Genomic DNA, 18,081 nt, shown 5'->3' with positions numbered 1-18,081 from the left:
TAGATTTGGCAGAGGCATCTTTTGTTGAATTATAACTCTTTAATAAAAAATATACACGTTTTCTCCTGTAAACATTATTAAGCATAGAATTTATACATGTATTAAGGCAAGTTGTAAAATGTCTGAAGTCCTCTTGTTTAACCAATTTAAAACATCATAAATCATGCTGTTTCTACAAAGTACTGTCTCAAATCTTCTCCATTTTGGATACTGTAAATGTATCGGATCGTATGCCGAGAAACGTTTCTTGGGAGGAGCAATATGGCGGCTTCAAAAGTCTTGGCCTATCGCCTATGCAGTCATGAATACAGATCAGTGATTCACGCTGATATGACTGTTGAACCAAAATGGAGCTCTTTTAAACAAGGACTGAATTTGTAGGCGGCGCTACAGATCCCGACGACACTCGCTCGCTCGCCGTTCAGTTGCGTAGACGAAGAAGACGACGACGAAGAAGAACAGCAGAGGAACAAAAACGTAGAAGAAGAAGCACCAGCCAGCCAATCGTGTCGAAAGCCTCTCATTCTTCTTCAAGTTGTTGTTGTTCACTGTTTGTCTTCCAAATATTCAAGTCAATTGGAAAACAATAAGACGGTTAACGTTATCCTGACGTAATGTTTGACTTCTTCGTGACTTTGCTCAACGCTTTAGCCTCCTAGCTTAGCTCGTTCGCACGACTTCAGCGACGCGATGATGCGAGGACGAAAGCCCGACCAAGACGGACCGCCACCTCCGGGCTGTTGGCCACCGCCTGGAGAATGGGGCCCGCCGCCTCCCGGGGGCTGGGGTCCTCCTCCACCCGGAGGATGGGGCCCGCCGCCTCCACCCGGAGGATGGGGCCCGCCGCCTCCCAGGGGCTGGGGTCCGCCACCTCCGGAGGGATGGGGTCCGCCACCTCCGGAGGGATGGGGCCCGCCACCCCCGGAGGGATGGGGTCCGCCAACCCCGGAGGGATGGGGCCCGCCACCCCCGGAGGGATGGGGCCCGCCACCTCCGGAGGGATGGGGCCCGCCACCCCCGGAGGGATGGGGCCCGCCACCCCCGGAGGGATGGGGCCCGCCACCCCCGGAGGGATGGGGCCCGCCACCTCCGGAGGGATGGGGTCCCTCTCCTCCCGGCGGCTGGGGCCCGCCGCCTCCCGGAGGTTGGGGCCCACCGGGCCCCGACCGACCTCCGTCTCCGGGCTGGGGGCCTCATCCTCCGCCGCAGTGGGACCCCAACATGCCTCCTCCTCCGGGCTGGGAACATCCTGGTTGGGGCCCGTGCGGTCCACCGCCCCCTCCCTGTCTTCCTCCGCCTTCAGATCTCGGTGAGGCGGTTCCCCCACCGGGCTGCGTTCCTCCTCATGGCTTCCCGGGATACCCGCCGCCCACATGGGTGAGTGTTGGTGCCGCAGAGTCGGCATCCATTTGGCGCTTGTTCTTTGATTTGTCTGCAGGTGCCGCTTACTGCTTGAGGTTTGAGCCCGGTAGTCGCGTGGCTGGCGGGCTCATAAAATGCCTGAAATGGCAGATTTGGACTCCTGATTTTTTTGATTTTTTTTTTATGGGATCAGTGGTTGGTGAGAAATTTGGTGTTGACGGCCATTTTTTGACAACCCTCCCCCCCCCACCCCGCAAAAATTACAATTGTGACATCCTTAGCAACCGATCAAGCTGAAATAGTGTGTGGTTCGAGTGCTGCTTCAATTTCCCCTTTGAGGCCTCATGGATTGGAAGAAGTGGAATGGAAAGCGAATGTCATCGTTTGATCATTCAAATCTCAGCTGGAGAATCTTTTTGCTTTGGCCTGACAAACGACTGAACGGAAGATGTTGGCCAAGTCACAAATGTTCATTTTGGATGCAATTTTCAAGCTTTTCTCAATTGTGTTTTCAGACAATCTAGTGGAAAATGTTTGCGTTCGACTTGTTTGATGTCAGCGAGTTGTGAATTGCTGCCTTTTCTTACTGCACACAATTGCTGTCGCTGTTTTCCAGTCAACTTGTAAATGACGTTGCCGTCTTGCCACCATTTCAGACGCCGGCGCAGGAAGCGGCAGCCGATCCGTCGCTGGAGCAGCCCCAGTGGGTAAGTGGGCGGGACGGTCTGAAGAGGCGATGCGGTCGGCCAGCGATGCGGTCGGCCGGCGATGCGGTCGGCCGGCGATGCGGTGCGCCGGCGCCGGCTTCTGACGTCTTGTGGTTTCCTCCGGCAGATCAAAGCCTTGATTTCGGCCCCCTCCTCGGACGCCGCCCCGGCTGAAAGTAAGCCGGCGGCCGCCGAAGCCGCGGCTTTCCCGAAAATGCCGACTGCCCCGATAAGCGCGGACCCCGCCCCCGAAGCCGGCGGGATGGCCAAAATCCTGGGACTGCTGGGAAAGCAAACCTTCGAAAAGTAGGTCCATGTCGCGCTCGTCCGATTGCCGGCGATACAATGGCTCGCCTGATGATTGCTGATCTTCACGTGGTTGCTCGCATGCTCTCTCGCCATCAGGCCGCCGGCGGGCAGATCAAGCGGCATCATCTCCTTCATCGGGGTAGGTTGTGCTCAACTTGGGCTGTCGTGCTGACTGCAAACGAAACCAAGAGGTTTCCGTGCACCGGCAAAATCAATCACAATCGTCTTCATTAGTCACACACGTTGAAGGGGAAGTCCAGAATGTTCTTGACAATCAGATGTCGTAACGTGGCATTCTGCTGAATATCAGGTGAGCGGCAAATTGTGCATCCATCTCAGGGGGCGGCCATTTTGCCAGTTGCTGGCAACAGCTTTTGCTGGTCCGCCCGCCCGCCATGTTTTTCCAATTGGTTTCCAAGTTGTGAGGAAGATGCGGGCGTGTCCGCCGAAATGACGTCATTTGGCTGCACGGAGCTTGCGGACCAGCCGAGCATAAAGCTGCCGTTGGCCCTGCGATGTCAGGTGACAGCGAGTCGCAAAATGGCCGCCTCTGAGATGGATCCGAATGGCAGGATTTTGATGTTCCACAGAGAAAATGTTCATCTCATTCTGTCCTTCGAGCCGCCAAGTCGCCGCTAGAAGCAAATAAAATATTTGGGAAAAGAACGCGCACGTTAGAGAGAGAATGTTTGAGCAGTGGACGACTTCCACGCGGCCGCCGCCGTACATTAGCCAAACAAAATCAACAATTGAATGGAAGAGCAGACGGAAGCGAAAGTCTTGTTAGCTGCCGAGTTTGCTCTTTTTTCCCGCTTCATTCCACAAGCTCGTTTGAGCTCAAGTTCATCTTGGAACGTCTGAGCAGATTTCAAACGCTGGCGTTCTTCTTTACCGGCACGACGGGTTCCTGGCGCCGAACATGCAAAGCTTCTGATTTTCTTCTTCTTTTTTGCCATCTTCAGTCCACGTTTGGCCACATTGAAAGAGAAGACATGGAAAAGTTCACCTTTGACTTTGCCGTCTTCTTCGGGAATCCGAAAGCCATGAAGCCCGGCGTGCGAGTGCACTTCACCGCCTGCAAATTGAAGGTTTGACTGCCGGCCGGCCGGCACGTCCGTCCTGGTGACGCTTTGTCATTTGACCGCCACGGTGACCTTCCCGGCAGAACACTCAGATCGCCACGGACGTGAAAGTGGCGCCGGGCGGGACGGAGAAGGTGGAGCCGGACATCTACGAAGCCGTGGTCAGCCAGCCCATCGTGGAGGCCCAGGTGAGCGCCGTCCGTCCGGCCAGCGGCCCCCCTCTTTCCCTTGTCGAGCTGCCGTCCGTCTTCCCGCAGGCCGGCGAGCGGCCGTCGCGCGGTCAGGTGCACGTGGACGTCAGGCCGATGAGGATCAACCTGCCGTTTGACAGGAAGGACGGCGCCGTCACGCTGCTCAAGAACGACCAAGTTCTCATCAACGTGCTGAGCGACGTCATCAGCGAGAAGAGGCGCGCCACCAACATCCGACCCAAACTTCCCGAGACCTTCCAGTTCACCAAGGAGACGCGAGAGACGGTGAGAGCGCGCCGGACGGAAGGCCCCTAAACCCGCTTGCTCACGCCGTGCGTCGCCCGGCAGGGCACCGTCGTCAGCTTGGACGACAAGCAAGGCGTCATCAAGTCGGACGCGCACGGCGAGCTTCCCTTCGACCTCCAAGAGAACTTGAGCGAGGTGGACTTCGCCGCCGAGGACGTCAACGAAGAAGTGGAGTTCACCCTGCAAAAGGTAAGAGCTCCGTCCCTCCGACAGGCGGGCGGCCGCCGGCTCGAACCTTAGTCCTCCCTCTTTCCCTCCCGCCAGCTGCGAGCGGGCGAGCGGGCCATTCGCATCCGGCGGGTGAAGGAGCCGCTCCTGCTGACCCTCTGCAGCTCCGCTTCGAAGACGGTGCCGCCGCTGAAGGTCAAAGCGGCGCCGGCCAACCTGTGGCTGGACCCTGAGCTGTACGAGGGCGTGGTCAGCCAGCCCATCATCAAGGCCACGGTGAGCGCAGCCGGCGCCGGCCGCCGCTCAGCTCTGATTTTGTTTGCCGCGCAGATGGAGAAGCCGGGCTACCCGGGGCAGATCTACGCCAGCATTGGACCCCTCCACACCAACGTGACCTTTGACCGGCGAGACTGCGGCGTCACCCTGCTGAAGAACGACCGCGTGCTGCTCAGCCTGCTGGTGGACCTGCAAAGCAAGAAGAAGCGGGCCGCCAACATCCGACTCAAGATCCCCTTTACCTTCGTCCACACCAACGAGAAGCGAAAACTGGTAGGAGCGCCGTGGCGGGTCGTGGCGGGTCGTGGCGGGTCGTGGCGGGTCATGCCGTGCCGTGCCGGGTCGTGCCGTGCCGGGTCGTGCCGTGCCGGGTCGTGCCGGGTCGTGCCGTGCCGGGTCGTGCCGTGCCGGGTCGTGCCGTGCCGGGTCGTGCCGGGTCATGCCGTGCCGGGTCGTGCCGTGCCGCCTTCGGCAAGCTCTTGTTAATGTGACTTGTAAATGAAATGTGGGTTCGCTTCCTTAAGTGCACGTCGCTCTTCTCGCTGGCCGACTTGGATTTCTCAGGCCCTTCTTGGCACGGCTCCGTTTTATTGGCGGACTTTCTACAGAGAAGTTCAGGACATGATGAATTACGGTCCTGCAATACAATTGTTTGCACTTGATTGAGCATTTTTTAAAGAATTTTTTTTCCCGCTCAACCGTACGTGACACTCGTGCGTCCGCTTTGGACCGACACTGAGACGGCGTCCGTCTGTGTCGCCGCAGGGCGTCATCAAGAGCCTGGAAGGGCCCAAGGGCGTCGTGACCTCAGACGAGCACGGAGAACTGCCCTTTGACATCTGCGAGAACTTGAGCGACGCTGAGTTTGATGGCCAAGACGTCAACAAGGAGGTGGAGTTCACCGTCTGCCAGGTGAGTCCCCGGCGCCGTCCGTCGAAGGCCGCCGGCTGACGTCCGCTGCTTTGCGCTCACGAAGGACGAGGACGAGAAGAAAGCCATCAGACTCCGCAGGACCAAGATGGTGGAGGACCGAATCCTGACGGAGAAGAAGAGACAGGAAGAGCAGGACAGGAAGAAGAAAGAGGAGGAGCAAAAAGACAAGAAGTGGAAGGAGGCGGCGTCCTTGGCGCTTGCCGCCGCCAAAGACAAAGTGAGTTGAAGCTCCTCCAAGCGGCCGCTTGCTTGTCGGGTTCTCAAAAGGACATCGGACGCCAGCGCAAGCGTTTTGCACAGCTGCATCCAGATGAGGTTTTCGGGCGGCTCAAGCACACCCGGTCTCGTTTCCCTCACCTGATTGGCGCCGACGCTGCTCACCCAAAAAAAATGCAACATTGAAGGTTCCAATAAGAATGAAAGTCCAGCTTTTATTTCTGATTGGATGCAACGTGGCCTTTTTGTGTCAACGGATTGAATTTGCAAAAGGATCCGCGTCCGTCTGCTGACTCGCCGTCTGCTCCTTTCTGTCCTCCAGTGGACGCCGCTGGGCTTCAGCGTGGCCGTCCCCGACACCAAGCTGGTGATCAGCAAGGAGCGTTTCGATGGCACCGTCCTCAAAGCGGCCCGAAGACGAGCCGTCAAAAAGGAGGTGCCGGCCAGCCCACGCGTCGCATGCGGCCTCGCGTCGTTCTCTGCTGGGGGGCTGAAAGCTTCGTGTTGTCTTGCAGGTGAAGACCAAGCTGGAGGAACGAAAGATCAAGGAGGAGCCTCAGGACCGTCAGGCAAGAACTTTGGCTTGGGGGGGTTCTTTGGTGGCTTCTGTAGTTGAGATCGGTGCACTGCTTGCAATGACAGCAAGATGGCGCTAGTTTGCAAAAGTGTCGTCAGTGCAAGCAACTTGTCAAACTCACACTAAAAGCAAAGTTTTGACCAAGAAATTGAAAACCCAGTGAGATGATGGCCATTTATCAAGTGTCACGTTCCCGTACGTGTCGACTGGACCTTCTTAGTATGTGGTGACGTCGTCACATGCCAGCCGGCAGACTTGTTTAAAAAGTCAACATGCGGTTCTTCCTGGCAAACCAACCTTGAATAATCGTGTGAAGCGGTTTTGTTTTTTATGTCACCTTGAAACGGACTTTGTTTTCAAGAATTATTCTAATCTATTTTGGGCTACATATTGTTTAATTTACCAGCCATGCTAAAGCTCTTGGCAATTTCATGCTTGTCACGTACTCGTGGTTATGCTTGAATCAAATCACTCATTAGGTGTCCAGTCATGCTTGTTTTTTGGTCCTCACGTGTTTATGGTAACACTTGTTAAGTGCACTTCATAAATTTAGCCTCAATTACGATGTTTAGATCAGATTACTGTCTGTAGTCTGCTCATATTCCACATTTAAAGCTTATTTATTGAATGAGATGATGAAAATATCTTCATTTCTTTAGAGGCGTGTTAAGTATCGCTCTTGCATGTTTTTCCGATATCGTGCAGCCCGATTTCAAAGCTTGTTTGCTCGAAGGAGACCCAAACTTGCTTTCAATCATTTTTCATAAAGAAAATGATTTTTGTGGGCGGGGGAAGATTGAATTTTGCTGCTGACATGTCCCACAGGTGAGCGTCCTGGAAATCAAGGAGGAGCTGGAAGTGGACATCAAACAGGAAGTGGACGCGGAGGGACAGAAGACAGAAGACATTCAAGCGGGAAGCGAGAGCCCCGAGGAGGCGGGACGTCTGGTGATGACCATCGAGGGTCGGCAGAAGCAGCTTCCTTTCGGCCACGCCGACCTGCTCACCGGCGCCACCATGTTGACCGGCGACAAGGTGAGCCAGTGGGCGGGGCCTCGCGCCCTCCTTGCAAATGCGAAGGCGGCGCGGTGGGCATCCGTCTAGCCGTCACGTTGCCGGCAATGGGAACGATTTGTCACCGTCCGTTTGCAGGTGCGCTTCAACGTGGCCAGCGATCAGGAGAGCAACGAGGAACGCGCCACTTTTGTGGAAATCCTTCCCGCCTCCTTTGAAGAGTCCACGGAACAACGGCGGCACGTAAGACGTCCCGGGACGAGCGCGCGTCCTTCTCACCACAAATTGGGTTGTTTTTGGGGACGAAAATGAATTCAAGCTTTCGTCCAAATGCAGCCAGTGGATTGCATTCCATTTTTCCTCCACTTGTTGTCGACGACATCATTTTGTGGCTGTTTTCCTTCGGCCAGAGTCGCGTTAACTTTAGCACCTTTTAAAGATCCAATTTGAATATTGATTTGCTCCTTAAGGTTAATTGTATTGAAAAATCTTTCTTGTACTTGTTTGTACTAAATCAGCAGGCATGACGCTATTATTTAGTACAAAGCATAACTGTAAGTTACTATGCTGCAAGTCTTGCAGTTACGTTGCCCTCATAGGCTGTTATTAAAACCAGCCGTTGTAGTTATTAATTATTATTATGTGTGCGTGTAATGTTTCTTTAAAACCTTGTATTGACATTTGCGAGCTTCGGGCATTTCCGACGCGTCCCCAAGCAACACAATGCAAACGCTTCCTTCAGACGGTGAATAACAAATGGCAGGTTGCGATGCTTTTTCCTGTGACTTGCCAACGACGTCTCATCACATTTAGAAATGAAAACAATCCTCACAAATCAAATGACTAAATCTCTGTGCACGCAACGTGACAATATCTTTGCGGGTACAATTCCTTCTTCTGACGGGATTTCATTTGTCATGTCGTCATTCATTTGTTGCTGAGGTTGTGGATCACTTCAGGTCTCGTCATCCCATCAACGAATGACCTCCGTTGTGGGGACCACCCAAAGTTGTCAACACAAAAAGATTGAGACTCATTTTAAAAGCGCATTTGCGATGCCCGCAACGCACGTTTGGCATTTGTTTGGACGCACGTCCCACTTTTCCGGTAACAAATATGTTGGGTGGAGGAATTCCCGGAATAATGGATAGGATGCTCATTTGCACAGAGATTGTTTGTGACGGCCCCGAGTTGCGTTTGCAGGGAATCGTCATCGAGTTCTCCGAGGACAGCGGCCTGATCAAGTGCGCGCAGAACCCGCAACTCTTCTTCGACTTGTCAGAAGTCATCGGCAAAAAGAAACTGCAGCTCAACGAGAAAGTGGAGTTCAGCGTGGTCCCGGTAAGTGCGAGTACGCTCGGCGCCGCTCGTGCCTTTTTGTCCTGACTCACGCGGGCTTCTCCATCCAGCACGACGAAGCGGCGGGCGGCCATCAGGCCATCAGGATCAAACATTGCACTGACAATGTTTTCCTACCTGCCCGAAAACTGGGCGCCATCGCCGCCGCCAAAGGGAAGGTCAGCCCCCTCAGACTTGTCACACTTGTTGATCGACCAAAAATCTTTTCCGACCTCCATTGAGCCAAGGCACACATTTGACCTCGGATAAATGCCAAGGCACACATTTGACCTCGGATAAATGCCAAGGCACACATTTGACCTCGGATAAATGCCAAGGCACACATTTGACCTCGGATAAATGCCAAGGCACACATTTGACCTCGGATAAATGCCAAGGCACACATTTGACCTCGGATAAATGCCAAGGCACACATTTGACCTCGGATAAATGCCAAGGCACACATTTGACCTCGGATAAATGCCAAGGCACACATTTGACCTCGGATAAATGCCAAGGCACACATTTGACCTCGGATAAATGCCAAGGCACACATTTGACCTCGGATAAATGCCAAGGCACACATTTGACCTCGGATAAATGCCAAGGCACACATTTGACCTCGGATAAATGCCAAGGCACACATTTGACCTCGGATAAATGCCAACGCACGCCACCAAACAGCCAATTCTGAGGAATATTTGTTTGCGAAGAAAGTCTTTTCAAATAACACCTGCAAATGGTGTAACTGGATTATTTCTCCACATTCTCCTCAATTCTTCCATTTGGTCTCCTACTCGAGGAGTTTTAGTTCAAAATAAGCTGCAATTTTTCAGGCAGGCCAAAATTCCAAGACATCAATTATAGTGCCATGTTTCAAACGGCAACACTTGCGGTGAAAACTCGCGCTCACTAGCACAGATGGACGATAATTGGTGAGAAAAGCCGTGTGGGCAGTCGAGAGGTCAAGATGCAGCTAAGCAGGCGACGGTTTGATTTGATTTTCGATGAGGGACTTTCCAAGTATTGTCGCCTTCAATGGCCAACCTTGGTGCTGTTAAGGCTTCCTTCTTCCTCCTCAGATGACCATCAAGCTGACCAAAGCTTCTGAAGACTCTGAGTAAGTCCATTCCTTGAAGGTTCTGATGGAATAGTTGACAACCGTTGCAACACTTTCCTCTTGCCGTCAAGGAAGGAGGAGACCAACACAGACCGGCTGAAGACGGTGGTGAAACAATTGCGAGCTCAGGACAAGTTGGCGAAGGTGGCGAGCAGCCAGCGCCGAGGCTACAGCAGGAGCCGCAGCCGCAGCCGCAGCCCGCCCAAAGACAAATTTGGACGAGAAATCAAAAGGAGACGCAGCACAAGTCTGGAACGCAAGCACAAAAGCAGCCGGCATGGACGGAGCGCCAGTCGGGAAAGGTCGCGCAGACGTACAAGAAGTCGCAGCAGGAGCGCTAGCAGAGAACAAGCTAGAAGCAGACGGAGCAAAGTCAGCGGAGAGCGAGAGCAAGAGCACAAGAGGAGGCGGGAGCGCAGCCCTCCTGCCAAGTCTCGTGCCGGACCGGTGGACGACGAGCTGGCACGGAAGAAGCGAGAACTGGAGGAGCTGAATGAGATGATTGCCTTCAAGAAGTCGCTGATGGATCCGCAAGGTCCGGAGCCCGGACAGCGGACGTGCATCGACTACGATCACGGTCGCATCGCTAAACCGCTGACCGAGTTTCGACCGGTCCGCTCCATTTTGAAGAAACGAGCAGAGGACCCGGAGTACCCCCACCATCTTCCTCCGCCCTATGACGAGCCGTATTACGACAGGCCGTACCCGCGCTTTCGCCAGCGCTACGCCGATAGCTACGCCGATAGCTACGCTAGCGCTTTTGCCAACCATGCGTACGCTGAGCCACCTTACGGCAATCGTCCGTTTGGTAGCGTTCCGTATGAAAGCCCTTTCGGCTCCGGCCAGCGTTACACCGACCGCTACGACGTTTACGACGAACCGTATGACGATCCGTACTATGACCCGGCATATTCGGACCGTCCTCATCGCGGCCAGTACACCAAGGGCCAGGATCCAGAAGCTTGTGCGGCGCCGCCGGCAGCTTCTGACCCTTCGTCTTTGCAAACGACCTTCGGACCGTCTTCTCCCGCACACCCGCCGGCCAGAAGCCCCTCGCCGAGCCGCGCAAACGCAACGCCACCCCCGGCCCCAAAGCCCCCACTCGATCGCTTTCTTGATATGCTTCAAAAGAAGGCGCTTCCTGTCAGGGACGAACTTCTGCCACATGAGCGGGCGCTTGAGGATGGCAAAGGCTTCTCTCGGATTGTGGGTCTGGCTGGCGAGGCGTCCGGCGGCTGCGCCGCTTTGGAGCGTGAGAAGAAGTCCCCTTCAGCTGAGAGAACCGCTGAGGGGGCCGTGAGCACCAGCGCCCCCTACAGCCAGATCCAGACTTTGTTGCGCACGATTGGCCTGAAGCTGTCGTCGGGAGACGTGACGCAGCTGGCCAGCGCCGCCTCAAAGTCCAAGTCCTCGTCCACTGAGCGAGAGGGGTCTTTGACGCCGTGGCAACAGCCCCGCGGACATGGGGCCCCGTTGCTGGAGGCAGACGCCATGGCTTCCCCCTCCCGCACCAGATCGTCCAGTTCGGAGCCCCCCAGCGAAAGGAAGGCCGTCTCAGAGTATGAAGAATTCCTCGATCAACAAGAGTTGGAGACGCTAAAAAAGGCTCAAGAGCTGCAAGATCTTACAAAGACCATAGGAAGTACGTCATCGACACCCAGACCGCCTCCTGGGCCCCCACCTGCGCACTACCGGCATCCGTCCCCCCCAGTCAACTGGCCCATGGAGATTGCCCCCAAAGCCGCTTCTGCTGCTGCAGGCCGTCTGCCCCCAGGGCCGCCTCCCGGGCCGCCTCCCCGACGTCCTCCCGGGCAGCCCGCTTTCATGGTGCCCGCCATTGATGCCAAGCTGCCCGTAGCTGCGGCCCTCGGCTCTTCGGGCCCCGCAAGCGCCGGCCGAGGAACGCCGCCATCAGCGACTGCCAGCGAGGAGCAGTCCAGCATCTCCACAACGGTGGCCAAATGCCTGAAGGTCATTGAGAGCGTCAAGTCTATGGCTGCGACGCCAGCGGCAAAAACACTCAAATCGGTCCAGTTCAGTTTACCGTCGATGTCGCCTTTGACCTCCGGTGCCGCCGGCTCACCGGAGCTACTCGGCGACATGAAGAGCAGGCAGAAGGAAATGGTAGCGTTTGCGCCGCCGTTTGCCCGCCAGAGCTTCTCCAGCTTGTTTATGCGCCTTTTGTTGCGTTGCAGCTGGAGTTGTACAAGCAGAAGATGGCGGAGTCGCGAGAACAGCAGTCCAAGGAGATGCAAGGGAACGGCGCCACCATTGGCCCAGGTATCAAAGGCTTTTCTTTCTTCTTTGCATCCTTGCTCCTCTTTTGCGAACAAGCTCTGGCATCCGTCGCGGTGCTAAGGACGACTTTGAGTAGCTTTCATGACGACGCTTCCACCGTGGAGGAACAAGCTAGCTAACCTGGTGGAGTCGCGTCATGTTTGCTAGCTAACCTGATGGAGTCGCGTCATGTTTGCTAGCTAACCTGATGGAGTCGCGTCATGTTTGCTAGCTAACCTGGTGAAGTCGCGTCATGTTTGCTAGCTAACCTGATGGAGTCACGTCATGTTTGCTAGCTAACCTGATGGAGTCGCGTCATGTTTGCTAGCTAACCTGATGGAGTCGCGTCATGTTTGCTAGCTAACCTGATGGAGTCGCGTCATGTTTGCTAGCTAACCTGATGGAGTCGCGTCATGTTTGCTAGCTAACCTGATGGAGTCGCGTCATGTTTGCTAGCTAACCTGATGGAGTCGCGTCATGTTTGCTAGCTAACCTGATGGAGTCGCGTCATGTTTGCTAGCTAACCTGATGGAGTCGCGTCATGTTTGCTAGCTAACCTGATGGAGTCGCGTCATGTTTGCTAGCTAACCTGATGGAGTCGCGTCATGTTTGCTAGCTAACCTGATGGAGTCGCGTCATGTTTGCTAGCTAACCTGGTGAAGTCACGTCATGTTTGCTAGCTAACCTGATGGAGTCGCGTCATGTTTGCTAGCTAACCTGGTGGAGTCGCGTCATGTTTGCTCATCTGCAAGCGTTGAAAGGATGCACATCGTTGCTTCTTGAAGACGTTTCTCCTTTCATCGAAAAGGCTTCTTCGCTTGTCAGGACGTTGTTGTAATCGCAAAGGCCTCGTTCATACGGCCTCCCCAAATCTCATTTTTAGCTCATCCAGATTGAACGTGGATTTGGCTCTTTTGTTGTATGAACGGTCACAAAGCACATGAAATCCCGTTTTTGCGGGACGGATTGAAACCACGTGCGGGAGGTAGTTTCATATCCGATTTGGACAGGATTCGTCAAAGTCTGATCTGTTTGAAAGACTCCAAACGGATTTGACTGTCCGCGACGTCGCTCCACGCCCGCGCGATCGATATCCAATCGCTTCGCGGCGCGGCTGCGTCCTCGCATGCTCGCCAGTCAAACGCCTCAACGGCTCTGCTGCCCCCGTCGACGCCGCTCATGCTCAACCGGAAATACGGTGACATTTTACGTTACTTGCGCCGAAGCCGATCTCGCTGCGCCGTCACTTCTTCACATGCGCAACCGGTAATAGCAAATTAGTGTCTGGCCGTAGCCATGGACAAAAAGACGTTAAAAAAGGGAAGAAAAGAAAAGTGCTTAACGCGCTGCGAGGAACAGGAAGTGCAGAGCGGTTAACAGCGTCACGTGATGTCAAACGGTACACGCGCTGGGCTCCGCCTCCGTTCCACGTTGTTGCTACAGAAAGCTGTCAGACGGGTCAATAATGCGGCTCAGGTCTGAACAGGGCAAGATCGGGTTTGGACACTTGCTAAAAACAGTCTGGACAGTCAGCCCGAAAAATGGGATTGGAGTCAGATATGCCTGCAGCCAAAGATAGACTCGCTCCATATGAGGAAGTCAGCGCTTGTTTCGCTACAAGGCCGCTGTACGCTGTGCAAAAAAAAAAAAATGCTCGTTGTCCACCCACAACAGGCAGCAACAACCTTTAAAAAATCAAAAATTCTATAATAAACTACAAAGTGAAACAAGCTCCATGCGAGCACTACGAGGGGACACGCCCACCTGAGATGTCAGCATCTTCAAGCTCAAATGTCTTCAACAGCCAGGAAGAGTCCCGCCTCCGTTCAACGTTAGCAGGAGAGCAGACAAGCTGGCCTCGGGTTTTCCTCCCTCGTAGCGTACGTACGCTAGCAAATGGTAGTTTTGTCAGAAAAGAAGCTAAGTGCAAGCGTCTCTGCAAAGTGACTTGTTTGTCTACGCGTGCGTTTGCGAGCATCTTGCTTGAAATCGCCGCCGCCGACTGAGCAGCGCTCGTTCCCTCCCCAAATATTGCTCGAGGTCCAGCAGATGTTGACAACATCAACTCATAGCTTCAGCTGTCGTCCAGGTGGCTAGCTAGCTAGCCAGCTAGCTAGCTAGCTAGACCTGTCTCTCATTGCTGAAGCGAATCCTACTTTCCAGGTGAATTGAACATTGTTTTTGTCAACTCTTCGTGTTCTGCTGGATCTTCACTTCACGTGCAAGAACTTTGACCAGCGAGTGTCTTGATGCGTAAATCGTGTGTGTGTGTGTTATGTTGAATGACGTAGCGCTACTAGCGTTAGTGGTTTGCTACAAAACAGCTTTCAAAGACATGGCTTGAAGTGACTTAGGGAGCTCGACATGTTAAAAAGTGCAAAATGTTTTCATCTCAGGCAACGTTGACTTACTGCTACTTTTGTACACGTTGAGTCGTCGTTTCAAGAACGAAGGAATGCGCTCGGCCCGGCCGTTAAGCAGCTCAGCTAGTTCAGCGAGAATGTGATTTCAGATTTGACTTTTTTAAAATGGTCTTTTATTGTGGTCGAATCGAGCGCAAAGAGGTTAGCTGTAATTGTGAAGTTTGACGATTCCAAAAGTGGACTTTGATCAGATGTAAGCCATGTTGACGAAAGCTTTCACTCGTGAGGAAAACCTTCCCACATCAAGACCTCATTTTGGACTTCCCGCGAAGCACGTTGAGACGAGGCGTTAACTGTAGTTCTTTGTCAAAGGCTGTTTTGTATTTCGTCTGTGGTAAGTCTCAGTTCAGAGTCAGGGTAAGTAAAGTCCACATCTTTGTTATTCTGACAACTTTTCAACTTTTACAGCGCCTTTTTGTCAGCTAAACTCTGCGACGTCGCGTCCGTCGACCTTTGAGCCAATTCCTCCACGAAGCTGAAACGGGACATCTGTGCGGTGGCGCGCCAGCCAACGTCGCGCAGGCAACATCATGTTTAGTTTAGAAACAAAAGTTATTGCGCATTCCGGAGCCAAGCTAGCTACAGTAGCTAGACATGTCGGAAAATGTTTTACACAAAGCTTGCTAGGACAAGTTAGCCCCTCCCCTCGGAAGTACACAGCTAGTAGCATCTTCTTGCTAGCTAGCTACGATGACGTGGTACTTCTTTGCTTCTTTGCTTCTGTGTCCGTCGTTTAAGGGAACTCCGCCATCTTCCGACAATATGGCACAAGAACTTTGATTTCCGTCATTAGCCGACGCCTGCGAGTTTTGAGAGGCTGAGGAAGCTAATGCTAATGAAGAATAACATTGTCTGAACCCGTGTTTCCCAACCTTTCTTGAGCCTAGACAGATATTTTGCAGTTGGAAAATGACGACTTTTTGAGTAAAGACTCGTGTTATGCGTTAGTTACCTCTCAATGTGTTAAGTGACATCCATAAAGACTCCATTTTGAAATCAAAATAATGACTGAAAAAAGGTCGTCTTCATTTATTTTTTCAATGAAATAATTAAGCGTCACTAAAAAAAAAGCACTTTCAACTGTTTGGTCTATCAGCTCCCACTTGAAATGATGACAGAGGTCGGTATTGGTTTGTAGATGAAGGTGGAAAATCCATATTTGGTCAGTGAGAAAAGTTCAACTCACTACTTTGTCATGTAAGCTTTGTTGGCAATGACAGAGGTCAAAGGTTGAGTGTAGGTGTTTTGATTTGCAGATGTGCACCCACTGCAGAAGTGATGTTTTGGGCCAAGACGGTTTTCAGCTCGGCCGCCGCACGACTTGTTCCAGAGCCACTCGTTGCTTGGCCCGTCGGGTCGAGCGCTGTGTGGGATTCTTAGTCAGACGGGTCGAGCGCTGTGTGGGATCCTTAGTCAGACGGGTCGAGCGCTGTGTGGGATCCTTAGTCAGACGGGTCGAGCGCTGTGTGGGATCCTTAGTCAGACGGGTCGAGCGCTGTGTGCGATCCTTAGTCAGCTTTCCGTCCAATTGTTTAAGCACATTTACTGTAAATGCACAAAACAGACATGCGACTTATGCATGACTTTATCGTACGTGTGACGTAATATTCGGTCAAAAGGTGTGACGTGTCTTTCCAGCGGTTCTTCACAAAACCTGTTCTGGAAGTGTTTCCATAGCCAAAATGAGCATTTTCCTTTTTTCGATACGCTTCCAAATCCACCACGTCGAAGCATAAAATCGTTTTTGTGGATTTTGGGCCCTTTTTCCAATGTCTGGCATTTCCATTCAGTTCTTGAAAGTTCAAATGAAAATGGCTGAATGGAAACCCAACTACTGGCAGCCACATTTCATCTTCGACGCGCTCACTGATGGACTTGACCTTATTTACGGAACGACGTTGTCCGTGCATGGCGGTCCGAACGGGATATTCCCATCGAGCACAAATGACACGTAGAGTAAGTCGGTCCGCCACGCATGCAAACGTGTTCCCTGGATTGCTTCACAAACTCTAATTGTGACCTTAACCCGAATAAAGACCGCACGGAAACTTCGTTCAGCAGAACCCTCCGACCAGTTGCAAGAATTTTGCTGGTCAACATTTGGACCCCACAGGATGAGATGTTGCGGGAGCCCCAAAGCGGACCTCCATTGTTTGAGGGTGACCACCATCATTTACAAATCCAATCTTGACAAATCCTACCTCGCCATTTCCAGGAAGATCCAATTCTGACACAACTCTGTCATCATTCCAACTTGCGCAATCACCGGCTGACGACAGGACGTCCTCTTTTGAGCGCTTGTTGATTTCACGCTAAGTGGCGTTGTTGGCATCTGTTGAATGTAAACGTCAAAGTATCTTCTCAGCTAATGGAGTCACTTTTAAAAAGCAAGTTATCAGAAATGTAACTGAGTTACTGTAGTTACTTTTTCAAGGTTACTGCGGCAGCCACGGAAGGAAATGTCCCCGCAGATGTTTTCATCCCATTTCAAGTCAACTTCAACTTCATTATCAAGTCAAATAAATGCAAGACATGCAGAACGGATGAGATGTCCGTCCTCACGCGCCTGCTGTGCAAAAAAAAAAGTCGACTCGTCACGTAGTGGTTGTTCAGTCCCAAACTGACTTCCGGAGTGTGAAGTCTGGGCCTGTCATTATTCTGGCAACAGGTTGGATGGAAGACTTTTGTTTTCTTTTGCTTGTCACTGTACATGACTGGCATAGATGGCTGAATAAAGTGAAATGGAATGATTTCACACCTGTTGATGTCTCATGGCACAGTGGTTGGGAATCACTGGTGCCGTTGTTGCTCATTTTCCGCTAAATGAGTCCAGTCGGCAAAGGTAAGTGAGCAATTCTATTCCTTTTTCAATCTTTGAGTTGACACACGAGGAGCCGCGCTCGCTAGTTAGCTAACCTTGGATGTCTGCTAAAAGTGGAGTTGCTTTGCCAAGCGCTCGGCTTTGGAACGTCACCCATCACTTTGCCTTCATGTCCGCAGGAAAGCCCCTCGGCATGGCCGCCCGCAACGTTTGGATTTGCGGCCATTCGCTGGTGCACTGGGCCGAGTCGCGGGCCAGCTCTGCGGAGGTCGGTGCGCAGCTGGGCATGGACCCCCACAAGGTGACCCTCAGGTGGAAGGGGGTCCAGGGCATGATCTGGCCCCAGCTGCTGCCCCTCCTGCACCAGCTGCGAGCCGCCTGGCCCCAACCTCATGTCATTATCATGCACCTGGGCGGCAACGACCTGAACACGGAAACGCCCAGCGACCTGCTAGCGTCCGTCAGGCGGGACGTGACTTCCATGAGGGCCGCCTTCCCGCATTGCGTCCTGGTGTGGTCCCACATCCTCCCTCGCCGAGTCTGGCGCCACTCGGCCGACGCCCACGAGGTGGACCTGGTCCGAAGCACGGTCAACCGGCGTATCCACAACATTGTCTCCGAGGTGGGTGGCGTCTCTCTGACCCACGACAACATCCGCTGCGGGGCCAACACGGGCCTCTACCAACCCGACGGCGTCCGTTTGTCGCACAAAGGAATCGACGTGTTCAATGGGAACCTGCGCGACTTGCTGCAGAAATGGGCCGAGGACGTCGGCGCCGCCTTGCAATGACGCCGCCTGCGTCATCATTTTGCCTGAGCTCATTTACTTGTCTCATCTTTTTTTGTCATTTTTAATAAATCTGCTTTGACCGCCGCTGTTTGTGCTTTTGTTGCGATTGGCGTCATGTGCTGAGACGCCCACGAGGACGCAAGGCAAGCTCGGATCATTTTCAAACTGCTT

General features: G+C 53.1%; 1 protein-coding gene across 5 annotated transcripts; it reads left to right on the top strand.

Moving 5' to 3' along the window:
• The first annotated feature begins 414 nt into the window (after nt 1-414).
• On the top strand, nt 415-17,994 carry LOC144061409 (uncharacterized). Of its 5 annotated transcripts, XM_077581839.1 has the most exons (23): nt 417-1,377; nt 2,019-2,069; nt 2,197-2,375; nt 2,475-2,517; nt 3,341-3,466; nt 3,544-3,648; nt 3,718-3,936; nt 4,000-4,146; nt 4,222-4,401; nt 4,456-4,674; nt 5,167-5,313; nt 5,378-5,551; nt 5,873-5,986; nt 6,066-6,119; nt 6,953-7,162; nt 7,280-7,384; nt 8,345-8,482; nt 8,551-8,658; nt 9,562-9,599; nt 9,671-11,723; nt 11,795-11,879; nt 17,300-17,742; nt 17,834-17,994. In XM_077581839.1, exons 1-23 carry the CDS (start codon nt 691-693, stop codon nt 17,987-17,989), a joined length of 5,781 nt encoding a protein of 1,926 aa, XP_077437965.1. In that variant the 5' UTR covers nt 417-690; the 3' UTR covers nt 17,990-17,994. The 5 variants fall into 5 exon arrangements, with proteins under 5 accessions (XP_077437969.1, XP_077437965.1, XP_077437967.1 ...); XM_077581843.1 differs by lacking the exon at nt 17,834-17,994 and having other exon boundaries at nt 415-1,377; nt 16,734-17,441; XM_077581838.1 differs by having other exon boundaries at nt 420-1,377; nt 17,300-17,994.
• Nucleotides 17,995-18,081: the final 87 nt, after the last annotated feature.

This window comes from Vanacampus margaritifer, chromosome 12 (assembly GCF_051991255.1).
Source record: "Vanacampus margaritifer isolate UIUO_Vmar chromosome 12, RoL_Vmar_1.0, whole genome shotgun sequence".
NCBI lineage: Eukaryota > Metazoa > Chordata > Actinopteri > Syngnathiformes > Syngnathidae > Vanacampus > Vanacampus margaritifer.
Note: the sequence above shows the minus strand (reverse complement) of the source record. Positions and strands in the feature narration are given on the sequence as shown.

Excerpts from the sequence above, each read along its gene's own strand:
- LOC144061409 (XM_077581838.1), top strand. The coding sequence starts at position 691 with ATGATGCGAGGACGAAAGCCCGACCAAGACGGACCGCCACCTCCGGGC. Across the intron at positions 1,378-2,018 it reads GATACCCGCCGCCCACATGG|ACGCCGGCGCAGGAAGCGGC; the intron begins GTGAGTGTTGGT and ends CCACCATTTCAG. Across the intron at positions 2,070-2,196 it reads CGCTGGAGCAGCCCCAGTGG|ATCAAAGCCTTGATTTCGGC; the intron begins GTAAGTGGGCGG and ends TTCCTCCGGCAG.